This window comes from Engystomops pustulosus, chromosome 1 (assembly GCF_040894005.1).
Source record: "Engystomops pustulosus chromosome 1, aEngPut4.maternal, whole genome shotgun sequence".
In the NCBI taxonomy this organism is placed as follows: domain Eukaryota; kingdom Metazoa; phylum Chordata; class Amphibia; order Anura; family Leptodactylidae; genus Engystomops; species Engystomops pustulosus.
In genome coordinates, this window is record NC_092411.1 from 155,450,355 (window position 1) to 155,463,486 (window position 13,132).

The window sequence follows — 13,132 nt, forward strand, 5'->3', positions numbered from 1 at the left end:
TGAGTTATATGTCTCTTTATATGTTTTGGGGGTTTGGGGCATTTTTAGTGATTTATGACTTTATTTTTTTATTGAATAACTTTTTTTTTTACTTTTTCACTTTTATACCATGGGATATGAACAAGCAATCATCTGATTGCTTCTTCATGATAATATTCTGCAATACTGATGTATTGCAGAGTATTATCAGTGTCAGCCTATGCACTTGCATAGGCTGGCACTTTGCCAGTAAGATGACGTCACAGACGCCATCTTACTGGCAATTCTTGCTAGTAACTCTGGGGTCCAGATCGGACCCCAGAGTTACTATAGCAACGATCGGCGCCCCCCGAAAACGGTTCGGGGGGGCCGATCGTGGGGGAAAGACCCCCCAGATACTTGTTAGATGCCGCGGTCGCGCTGACCGCGGCTTCTAAAGGGTTAAGCACCCGCGATCGGAGACAACTCCGATCGCGGGTGTTACACTGGGGTGCCGGCTATTAGTTACAGCCGGCACCCCGTGTTTCCCGATGCCGGTTCGGCTCTGATCCAGAGCCGAGCCGGCATAAGCGCCGTGGCGGATATATCCGCCACTGAGCGCTAAGTCACTGCGCTCCGTGGCGGATATATCCGCCGCGGAGCGTGAAGGGGTTAACAAGTGAAATGTTAGCTCAATTAGATTGAGATTGTATAAGTGACATGACCATTCAAGAATATTCTACTTCCATAGCGTTGCTCTATTGATCTCTACGTCTCTGATGGAGATTGCCGAGCACCAGAACCGGTAATCTCCGTCAGTGCCATAGAGATGAATAAAGCAGGCAACCCCAGCTGCTCTCTTCATCTCCAGCTATGACAGGTGTTTAACAGGCACCCTTTCTTGTGATCTGTGGGGTCTATCACTGAGATGCTGACCGATCAGCAAAGATAGCCCCTATGCTTTGTCTAATTACTTTTGGCCTTTTAAAACCAGGGTGGCACATGTTAAGGAACTGAAATTCGTAAACCCTTCATCCAATTTTAATGTGGAGACCCTGAAAGCTGAAAGTCTGCACTTTATGTCCAGGTCCATTTAATTTAATCTTTTTATTCGGTGGGAATATCACAGTACTCCACAATTCAGTAAGTGGTGATGCCAATATAGGATCCCAACTAACCATCAGGTTCTGTATATAGGAGGAATATGGCACTCAAACAAAAAAAATATTTTTACAAATTATACTTCTCAAAAAAATTCATTCATTTCATCATGACATTTTCATCTAAAATTGCCTTCATCAGAAGAAGATTGTAGGTAGAACTGCGTTCAAGAGGGCTTGGGTTGTGTTGTTCCCTTCACTAATTATGGCTAGGTCGCAAGGTCATAGGGCTAAAATATAGTATACCAGAGCAGTATCCATCGCTATCTCGTGGAACGGGTATGTTTTGCCCGCCCAGATACTGGTGTTTGATGAAGATAAATGTCAGGCTCCAGGGGTAGTGGACCCACTGGACCACCGCGGATGATGATGTAAACTGCCACCTGGGACCAGAATCTAAGAGGTACCTGGTTTTCACTAGAGCCCGTCGCAAAGTGGGTGGACTTGTTGTGGTGTGGTACCACAGGTGCGACTTTGTCCGTGGTGGCAGCCAAGGCAAGGTACACAGACGTTGAGCAGGATCACAGTCGGGGACAGGCAGAAGGTCAGGATGGGCAGCACGGAATCAGAGTCGGGGACGAAGCAACAGGTCAGAGCAGGCGGAACAGGATCAAAGTCAAATACGGAGCCGGGGTCACAACTGGAAATCACACTAAGAACCCAGTGCATAAGGGAACAAGTTTTCTCAACGGCACTAGGGAAGAAGATCCGGCAGGGTGTACAGGGAGAGGCCAGTTTAAATAGCATTCTTGGAAATGGCCAATGCCAATTAATGGCGTGCTGGCCCTTTAAATGTCCCAAAGCCGGTGCAAGCGCCCTGGGAGTCGGGGACACATGTGCGTATGGCTGACGGCCCGGAGACAGGAGCGGGCACAGGTAAGAAGCACAGCTGCTGCACTGGCGGGCAGAGAGTGGCCTGGGTCGCGGGAGCACTGCGACAATAAATTCATACAGAAAAGTCATGATGAAATGAATGGATTGTTTGAGAATAAATCATTTGTAAAATTCACTTTTTGGTTGAGTGCCATATTCCTATATACATCACATAGATCTAACTTGAATATGTTTCAGTAGACAGGTAGAAAGAAACAAACATTTATGTCAGTGTCTAAGCTGTATACATATAATACTGTATCTGAATGATAAATAGAACCCCCTGACTACACACATCACAAACAGTGGCCTTTTAGCATCAGATTACAATAGGTTCAGTTCCGATGCACATTATTTATCATGCCACAGGAGTTCATAGTGCATGCAGTTAATAGGAATATTCAGCAAATGTCTGTGAAAAGACTCTACTAGCACCTGACTGAAAATACATGCACTGTACAGAAATATGCCTTCATTTATTGAGTACTTTACTGCTTGTACTGCTATCAACCCCTATTGCATAATAATAATAATCTTTATTTATATAGCGCCATCAAATTCCATAGCGCTTTACAAATCAAAGGGGACATATACAAATATAATATTACATTAAAAAGTACAAACATTCATATGGAACAAAAGGAATGAGCATATATTATACTGTACAATATATTATACTTGTGCTACATATAACAATTCCAATGTACTGTTTACATAGTAAGGATACCGTATTTTTTGGCCTATAAGGCGCACCAAATATTCCTTTAATTTTCTCAGAAATCAAAGGTGCGCCTTATAGGCCAGTGCGCCTTATATATGAACTTATACAGAAATGTACTACAGACAAGATGTACTGTACATTTACCAGTGTTTAATAGCTCCAACCCCAGAAATATCCTGCACCTTCCCACACAGTATACAGGGTCCCTAGCTACTGAAGTGTCCTGGCACCACAACTAACATTGTGCCCATCCTGCCCTCCCCTAGCATGGAGAGACCGGAGCTGCCATAGTGCCGACCACGAGGCAATCATCATCATCATCAGTTAACAATCCCCCATACCTGACAGCCCTATAACAGGGGAAAGAGAAGCAACAGGGAACCCCACAGGAATAACACCCTTCCTGAGGAGGGAAGGAGAAGGGGCAGAGGGAGACCGCTTAACCCCTGCTGCATCACCCTGCATTAACCCCCAGCAGCCATCCCTCTGAGATCGGAGCTCTCTGACACGCTGAAGACAAGTTTCCGGGGAAGTGTAGCTGGCTTGAACTGTGCAAAGGTCTGCCACCTGCTGGTCATTTTTAGGTACTGCATTTGATCCTGCGCCTTATACTCCAGTGTGCCTTATATATGAACCTAGATGTCTTAGCAGGCATTTATTAGAGGTGCGCCTTATACTCCAGTGTGCTTTATAGGCCGAAAAATATGGTAGTTTGTCTTTGAACTCTCTCTAGCTGCCTTATTTGCTTTATGGCATGCATAGCCCAAAACTCTATCCAATAAGGGTGGTCTTAGAAGGGATTTATAAAGGGGCAACATTACATTAAGGTATTTTTCTTTTTATATACGGTAACATTTTATTTGCTCTTGCCGCTGCAATCTGACTGCAGTACTACAGCTCAGCTTACTTGCAGTACTGCAGCTCAGCTTACTTTGAGTACTTCAGCTGAGCTTACTTGCAGTACTGCACCTCAGCTTACTTCTGGTACTTTAGTTAAGCTTACTTGAAGTACTGCAGCTTAGCTTATTTGTAACCAGAATACCCAAGTCTTTCTTCTATTCTGCAGTCCCCTATTCTACGCCATTTAATTTATATGCAGAATGGCGATTTCTTCTAAATAGGAGCATTATTTTACATTTATCAACATTAAATCTCATCTGCTGCTAGTGTTTCTACATGTTTCTACACAGCACATTACTGCAGTACCACTTCTCCTATCCTGTATTTATGTGCACAGCCTAGTATTAATGCTCCTCTCATATTGGCACTTTACAGTAGTAGTACCCTTCTGTAGATGTTAGTACAGAAGAGTACGATTATCCTATTGCTGTTCATGTAATTGTGAAAATTGGGGGGGGGGGGACCTTTGAAACCTTTGCACTTGTCCCATCAGTGTGTATTAACGGTTTAATGAAAATATCATTCTTTTTTAGGATAATTGTGTGACTGTACCTAATTCTGGTCAGGAGGATGCTGATAGAGATGGCATTGGTGATGCTTGTGATGATGATGCTGATGGGGATGGTATTCCAAATGCCCAGGTTTGTTAGATATTTTCATAACATGTGAAACAATAGGACAGTAAATAAGATATAAATTCAACAATATAAAAAATAACTCTTGCTTCATGAAATGAAAAATATAATTTTAAGTGTGCATATTTTAGTGACAATAACTGGGACTACTGAAAGCTGAAGTAAAACTAACGTTAAAAGAAGTTTTGAGAAATCGTATTACGTTTTACCCATAACAAAACCCAGCTTCTACTGTAAAAATAGGTAGATCCAGAGAAGAAAACCAGAAAACTTTTAATTGGTATGATTTTGACACAAAGTGCAATTACTAACTAACATTCTGTATTGTAAGTATGATTTAAAGCGAACCTGTCAGCAGATATTGACCTAATAAACTAGTATGATGTCATGCAGCAAAACAGTGAGATGTGAATTTGTTGTATAAAGTCAAGGAGATGGAGAATTTAGCACTGAAGTCAAGCTCTCCTTGCCTAGAACACCACCTTCATCCAGAAACATCACTAGGCAGATCTCCTGAAGTCCGGTGCATGATATCAATCACATGGGAGGATGTGGGGAGAGCATAACTTCAGTGTTAAACTCTCGCCTCCTTGACTTTATACTAGTTTACTTCCAACTTCAAAGTTGATTTTCTGCATGATGGAACCACGCTGAGCCATGAAAGACACAAGATCTGGAAGGGTGTTAAGCTGCTTGACAACTGATACTGTAGGTAGTGGTTTATTAGGCCCATTTCTGATGACAGGTTCCCTTTAACAAGATTTCTATTGCAGGATAACTGTGTCTATGTTCCTAATGTGGATCAAAGAAACACAGATCAAGATAACTTTGGCGATGCCTGTGATAACTGTCGCAATGTCAAGAATGATGATCAGAAAGACACTGACCGGGACGGGAAGGGAGATGTCTGTGATGATGACATGGATGGAGACAGTATGCTTACTTAAATATTATTATGTCCACATAACATAGTACAAAGCAGCTTAACTCAATAGGAAAATATATGAAATTATCTATTTGAATTACATTATTTGTGAAGAGGCTATTCTAAGTTTGCTTGGAGCACCAGAAATAACAAATCTGCCCCTGCCTCTAGATTGGCATCTTGTTCCACAAATTAAATGCTTACAGTAACCCCCTGAATTAATTACAAACAGTACCCCCACCAAAATTATTTTATTTTATACAGTTTCCCATTATGTATTTAGACCACTAATTATTTTATGTTCAGCACCAGCACCACCTCATTAATTCAAATGCAGTGCCTCTTCCTCATTAATATGTAGCATAGCATTCCCATTAATTGATATTTACCACAGCAACAACCCCATTAATATGTAGTACAATAAATAAAATGCAGAAAACATACATTAAATATATAGCAAAACATCCCCATTAAAATATAGCAATGCGTTTCATCATTAATAAATGTAAAGTACAACAGCACTCCTCAAAAATCTTTGTCTCATTAATCTATACATTATACAACAGCACTCCCCATGAATAAAATGCAACAGCAACCCCAGCCATATTGAGTAATATAGAGTACAACAGCACCCCTTCAATGCAACCCTCACTAATTAATACTAAACCCTGCTATTAAAATCATTCCTCCTCTGCCCAGGTCTGTAGTGAAAGACTAGGACTTGCGCCATAGATAGTATGCAACATGAGTTCTCATACCGGTCCACTCTGCCATGAGCGGCATCCCTCCGTAGCCCATTATTTCAGAAACTGGCATAGAAAATCTCCCCCATAGTTTGCAGTAATGAAGGACACTGAAAGAACATACATTTCTCAGTGTTTTAGAATGAAATATTAAAATGTCCGAGCCACATTTCAAAATCCATGCTGTAAACCAATGGTAGATTAAAAAAAACATATGTAAACAAAAGAAAATCTGTAATGGATTTTGGTCATGCATCCTTAGTATAAATATGAATGAATTCTATGGGGATAGTGTTCCAGGTTTGCAGTTAACATTGTGCAGATTAAAATACAAACTCCACTGAATTACTTGATGGTACATTTCTAATCTATGTGATGTGTTGGATTAGTGATGGATTTCTTTCCAATGTAATAGTGGTACATTGATTTTATATTGTAAAACTACATGTGTCGGGAAGCCCCAGCATTACCATACAATTACAATTTGTTTTTTGATCATATTATTTTTAGAAAACTACCAATTTTCTGTTTACAAAATACAGAAAACACAAAAAACAATGAGGGAATCCCTCCAAGACATACATTAAGTAAAAACATAAACCAAAGATATAAACACCCCACCACCAGGCTCACAGATAGTCAAATCAGCAACTGTTGTGAGGAAACAAGCCTTTGTCTTACAGTTGCAACTATAGATAGTTAGAAATGAACAAAGTCATAGAAATTCTATAATTTAATGCTACTACATATAAGATATATGTACAAATTGTAAATGAATGTAAAACAAGCTAGCAAAATGCATGTCACAAGTTTTTTTTGTCTCATTATCAGCCCAAATGAATTCCATTTCTAACTCTAAAACTGTTCTGTAAATTTTTTTCTTTAAATCGAATTACGCTTCCATCTTAGATCTATTATAGATCTGTAATGAAAGAGAAAACTTAGCGTCTTTTGTTTTAGCTTCTTTTTGTTTTGTTTTAGAAATTAAAAATGTTGTGGATAACTGTAAAACAGTGCCTAACACTGACCAAAAAGACACAGACGGAGATGGTGTAGGTGATGTTTGTGACAGCTGTCCCACAATTCGGAATCCAGACCAGGTAAAGTACAATATACAGATTTTTATTCTAACCAGGAAATCTACCAACTAGTATTTTTTGTAAAGCATGTTTGCTGAGTTATTATATTTTCATGTTGTTGTTTTTCCAATACACATAAATTAAATCCACATCCAATGAAAATTGCAATAATTTTACTATGACTTACTGTGCTGTTAAAATATAATTGGCACCAGTTGGAAACCCCTAGCTAATAGTTTTGCAATTTTTATGTGGAATAAAAAATTACGATGCTTTCATAGTTGAACAAATTTGTGTACATCTTTAATAAGAAAAAAACAAGATGAAAGATGATGTTTGTTCTCAGGCAGATGCAGACCATGACTTAGTTGGAGATCAGTGTGATGACAATCAAGATCGGTAAGAAAAAAGTACAATTTTTAATATTGTGTTTGTGAAAAAATAGAGGGCAAATATATCAGTTCATAATAGTTCCATAGCATTCATTTTTATTTATTTTATTTATTCATATTTATTAATTCAAAAATAATTTTGATTTCCGATACTTCTGTTTTTTCTTTTCTATTTATTGTTAACTAGAGATGGGGATGGACATCAGGATTCACGCGATAACTGCCCATCAGACATAAATAGTTCACAGTTGGATACAGACAAGGATGGCAAGGGAGATGAGTGTGATGATGATGATGATAATGATGGAATTCCTGATACTGCGCCACCTGGACCAGATAACTGCAGACTCGTGCCTAATCCAGACCAGGCCGATTCTGATGGTACTTTTTTTTGCTTAAGTTTGTTTATTTAAAGCGAACCTGTCACCGGGAAGGTCATTTATAGCTGGTGACAGATTTCAATAGCCTATGCTATGCTGCCTTTGTCCGCATTCTGCATCATTTTAGTACTTGCCATCAGCATGTAGTGAATTTACAGGGAGGGGTGGCTGCAGTATGTGTCTCAGTCTCTTCATGCATTCTTCCTCTAACCCACACCATCCTCCTGATCAATGCACATGACAGGAACTGGGAAGGGGTGAGGGAGCTGCATGATTGTGGAGGAGTGGAGAGACAGGCACACATAGGCTGCTAAAGCTACCCCCTCCCTGGGGACTTACCTCATGTTACTGGCAGAAAGCCAGTTAATGTGAAATAAAGTTTTATAGAGTACTGAAATTATTCAGAATGCTGACAAAGCATTTTTAAAACAAACATAGCAATAGGTTTTTGGAAACTATCACCATTAAAAATTACATTCCTAGTGACAGGTTTGCTTTAACTGTAAAATATTTTTTTTATAATCTTTTAAAGTATTTGACTTGGTTTCTACCAGAAGCCATCTACATAAGGAAGTTTCTGTGTGAAGCGTTCCACAGGAGAACCTTACATATAAAAATGTCCCTCTAGTCCTGCATATTGGACTTTATGAACAGAAAGAAAGCTTAGAAGAGACCAGCTAGCACAGTATATCCCTGCACCTGGAAAGGCCTTCCACACTCATATGTAGAATTAATTGGCAACTGACCTTTTAATAAAAATTTTATCAAAACTGTGCCAACTTTATGAATATATTTCCATTGATGGTTTTCATGTCAGCTTATCTACCTGAACATACCTAAGAGGACCCGGCAGGTTCTCTTCTATCCATCGCGACCCCGGCATCGGCTCTGTGTCCCTGCGCTGTCCTTCGCAGGGATTGTGACGTCAGCTGCTCGCTGACATTCCACTATGTGTGTCGGCATGCACTATAATGTCAGAGAATGGCAGACTCCATGGTGCCAGCGACAGATAGCTCAGGGGCACGGAGCCGATACCGGGGTCGTGATGGATAGAAGAGGACCTGCCGGGGGCGTCAGAAGGTACACTGTTTTTTTTCCTATTGGCATTATATTGGAGGAAGGGACAGCAGGCTATATACTGGGGGCATGGGCTGCAGGCTATATACTAGGGGGCTGGCAGGCTATATACTACAGGGGGCTGGCAAACTATATACTACAGGGGGCTGGCAGGCTATATACTACAGGGGGCTGGCAGGCTATATACTACAGGGGGCTGGCAGGCTATATACTACAGAGGGCTGGCAGGCCATACACTACAGGGGCTAGTAGGCCATACACTACAGGGGCTGGCAGGCTATATACTACAGGGGGGAGGCAGGCTAAATAGTACAGGGGGCTGGTTGTATACTACTGGGGGCTTGCTGGCTATATACTGGGGAAGCTGTGACCAATGCATTTCCCACCCTCAGCTTATACTTGAGTTAATAGGTTTTTCCATTTTTTTGTGTTAAAATTAGGGGTCTCGGCTTATACTCAAGTTGGCTTATATTCAAGTATATACAGTAATATCCATTTAAAGTCATGTTATTTATTGATATAGTGTTCTGAATTTATCTGGCATTTAACAACTGAAATAATCACAATTTCTCGCACACTGCTGCCATGGAGGGGCATTGCTGCTTGGAAAGTGTTCCAGCACAGGCCGTTCCTACCCCATTCCTGTGTTTTTTCTAAAACCCTGCAAACCTATTTGTTTGCAGGTTTTTACGCAAAACTATGCCAGTTCTGACTTGAGATAGCTTTGCCTCTTGATGTGTCCATTGGGACAGGATGCTGGCGCCTGTGCATTAAATTCTTCCTATAGTGTCAGCTTTTTGTTTTTGTGTCATGTCTTGGAAATAGCTCCACAGTAAAACCATCGTTTAAAGCTTACTCTGTCATAATCCATAGATTGCAGTGAATTTATCATCAGGGTCCCTCAATACAATACTTAGGTTTTAAGCACCAGGAGAACCTGGTGTAACTATTTTTATACATTTGCTCTAATATGTGTGGGCAGCATACAGACAGACTCTAACTATTAACACATTTTACACAATCCTATAATATCTGATCTTACTTCTTTCATCATTGGAGAAAGCAGGGGAGGATGCCAGGAGCTGAAAAAGAATGGTTGAGATACAAAGGACAGAGGAATAGCGGTGCTGCCAGTTGAAAGCGTTAGCAGTACTCTTTCCAGAGTTCTCAAATTCCTGCTCGTTTACGAGGGCGGTTCAATAAGTACCCGTGTTTGAAGAAAGAGGACGTTCCTGAGGGAAGTGTTATCATCGTGTGCTGCCATCTATCAAACGACGGCAAAACAAATTACAGACTAATTGATAGGTTACATTAAATTTGGCAGCCATATGAGTAAGTGTTTTGTGATTTTCGATATGATGGAAAAAGAGCAGTATCGTTCAGTAATTCGCTTTTTGTTTTTGGATGGGAAAAAATGGGAGAAGATAAAAGCAAAGTTGGATGCTGTTTATGAGGACAATTCGCCATCTATTACCACAGTTAGATATTGGTTCAATGAATTTAAACATGGGCGAACATCCATTGTTGATGAGGAGCAACCAGGGCGCCCAGCAGATGTGGTTACCGAGGAAATCATTCAAAAAGTCCACAACATGATACTCGCTGATCGACGAACGAAAGTGCGCAAATTAGCAGAGGCCGTAGGTGTGTCGACCGGAACTGCAATTAATATGCAATTAACATGATAAGCTGGCGATGAAAAAATTGTTGGCCCAATGGGTGCTGTGATTGCTCACCGTGGACAGCAAGCTGATGCTGACATTTACTTTGAAGCAGTGTTTGGAGCTATTTAAGCGAGATCTGAAGATTTTTTGCGTTTAGTTGTGACTGTTGATGAAACCTGGATTCATCATTACACACCAGAAACTAAGCAGCAATCAAAACAATGGATTTCTCCCGGTGAATCTGCTCCAAATAAGGCAAAGGTCATGGCGACAATTTTTTGGGATGCGAACTGCATCATCCTCAGAGATTTTTTAGAAAAAGGAAGAATGATCACTGGACAAAACTACAGTGTTTATTAGACCACTTCGACAAAAAATTGAAGGAGACACAGACGCATTTGGTGAAAAAGAAGGTGCCCATTCAACACGATAACGCACCAGCCATTCATCCAGAGTTGTCGCCGCCAAACTGTATGAATTAAGTTATGAATTGCTGCCGCACCCCCCGTATTTAACGTATCCGGTTCCCGGAACCTTTTCTTGCTCCCTAACATGAAGAAATGGCTTGCAGGAAAAAATTTTTCGCTCAAACGAGGAAGTCATCACCAAGACAGAGGCGTATTTTAGAGAGTTGGACAAATCCCAGTTTTTGGAGAAGTTAAGAAAATGGCAGGTACGTTGGGAGAAGTGTATCTTTCTAAAAGGAGACTATGTGAAAAAAAAATGTTTTGAAGAATGGTCTTCATTTCTAACACGGGTACTTATTGAACCGCTCTCATATATACTATAACTGAAAAAACTGTGATTTTTAAGAACAGACGAGTGTGACTGACTCTGTCTTGTAAGTCAATCTTCCTTTTTTCCATGTGCTGTCTAAAGGTAACATGATGTAGCTAATCTCCCCCCACCAAGTCAGGGGCAATTGAGAATAAAAGATAAATTGTTAGATTTCCTCATGTACACAAAAATGGCAGCTTATTATAAAAAGTGATCTGAAAGCTTAGACATGCTATCAGAACATGTGAATTTGTACCATCAGGCCAATGAGCCTCATTCACATACACCTATTCCCAACCTTTTTGATGAGCTCAGTCGGCATCAGCAGCAGCATAGTGAAGATATCTACTGGTGAACAGTTCTGTAAGATATTTAAGATAGTGTTGAAAAGTATCTTGAATAGCCAGATTCTGTAGAAGCTGTCAATATAATTGAATATAACCTTTTCTTAAATTTGCAACTAAAAGATATAGGGGGTCATTTATCTTTATTTTTCTTCCAGTTTTTTCTTTTTTTTTGAGACATTTTTTGGCGCATTGCAATTTTTGTGCCTTTTTGGGGACATTTTGAAATGCCCGCCGGGCATTTGTTTTTCGTCAGTAAGACACATTAATCTTCTAATCCAGATGTGCTTAATGTTGCAAATGACATTTATCATTTTAAAAATTGTCTCAAATTTGTGAAATTTTTTGGCGCAAAAAAATCCAGACTAAACTAAACCATACTTGAGGAAAATGTAGAAAATGGAAAGAAGTGACTTCCGACATTTGTGCGGCATTTTTGTGACATTCTCAACAAATGTTTAAAAAAGAGATCTTTAAAAAGCAGATAGAAAAATGACAGGCAAAAAATAGCCAAAGCAAACAGAGATAAGATAAATGACCCCCATAGATTTTTAAATCTTTTTTAGTTTAAACTAGTTTGTATTTAAAAAATAATATACATTATATGCTCAATCATTTTAAATAAGAATGGCAATCTGGATCAATATCCTTAGCTAAGGAGTACTAGCACACCTAACGATTGGGGTCATTTTTCCTGATGCGTGTTATTGATTTATAGCAAAGAACTCATTCTCTTGCAGTAATGTGCTTTTCATACTTATCCAAACATTGACAAATGTAATGTTTATATCTGAATAGTTTCTTGAATATGATTTTTATAAATTCCTCAAACATTACACCAAAGCATTACAATTGTTTTGTCTTCTGCAGGAAATGGTATTGGAGATGCATGTGAAGGAGATTTTGATAGAGATATGGTGGTTGATAAAGTGGATGTCTGTCCTGACAATGCCGAAATCACTCTTACAGACTTCAGAGCTTATCAAACTGTTGTTTTGGACCCAGAAGGAGATGCACAAATTGATCCAAATTGGATTGTTTTAAATGAGGTATTCATGCTAAATTTAGAACTAGTTTCCAAATGACAGTGGTAGCATAAATACAACTGGAGATTCTCAAAAACGTTCATTTATGCCACAGTCGATTTTATTTCTCTTGTCCTCATGTTGAAAGCTTACCAGTGGATTTGTCATAGAGCCCAGCCCTCCTCCTTATTTAGCAGGAGAAAAATAGACATATTTACTACTGAGAACACAAGAAGAATTTATTTAGTTTCCACTGCAATTCAATACCAACAATTACTATTCTTAACCTGTTTCCACTATAATGTACCGTATTTTTCGGCCTATAAGGCGCACCAAAAATCCTTTAATTTTCTCAGAAATCAAAGGTGCGCCTTATAGGCCAGTGCGCCTTATATATGAACTTATACAGAAATGTACTACAGACAGGATGTACTGTACATTTACCAGCGTTTAATAGCTCCATCCCCAGACATTTCCTG

At 39.7% G+C, this 13,132-nt stretch overlaps 1 protein-coding gene across 1 annotated transcript in view; it reads left to right on the forward strand.

Annotated features, from left to right (window-relative positions):
• Window positions 1-13,132, forward strand: part of COMP (cartilage oligomeric matrix protein) — a 57,793-nt gene that overhangs the window by 30,240 nt on the left and 14,421 nt on the right. The window contains exons 9-14 of the mRNA XM_072112360.1: window positions 4,146-4,253; window positions 5,021-5,180; window positions 6,897-7,015; window positions 7,341-7,393; window positions 7,574-7,767; window positions 12,499-12,677. Coding sequence (XP_071968461.1) covers window positions 4,146-4,253; window positions 5,021-5,180; window positions 6,897-7,015; window positions 7,341-7,393; window positions 7,574-7,767; window positions 12,499-12,677 — 813 coding nt within the window. The remainder of the gene's footprint in view (window positions 1-4,145; window positions 4,254-5,020; window positions 5,181-6,896; window positions 7,016-7,340; window positions 7,394-7,573; window positions 7,768-12,498; window positions 12,678-13,132) is intronic.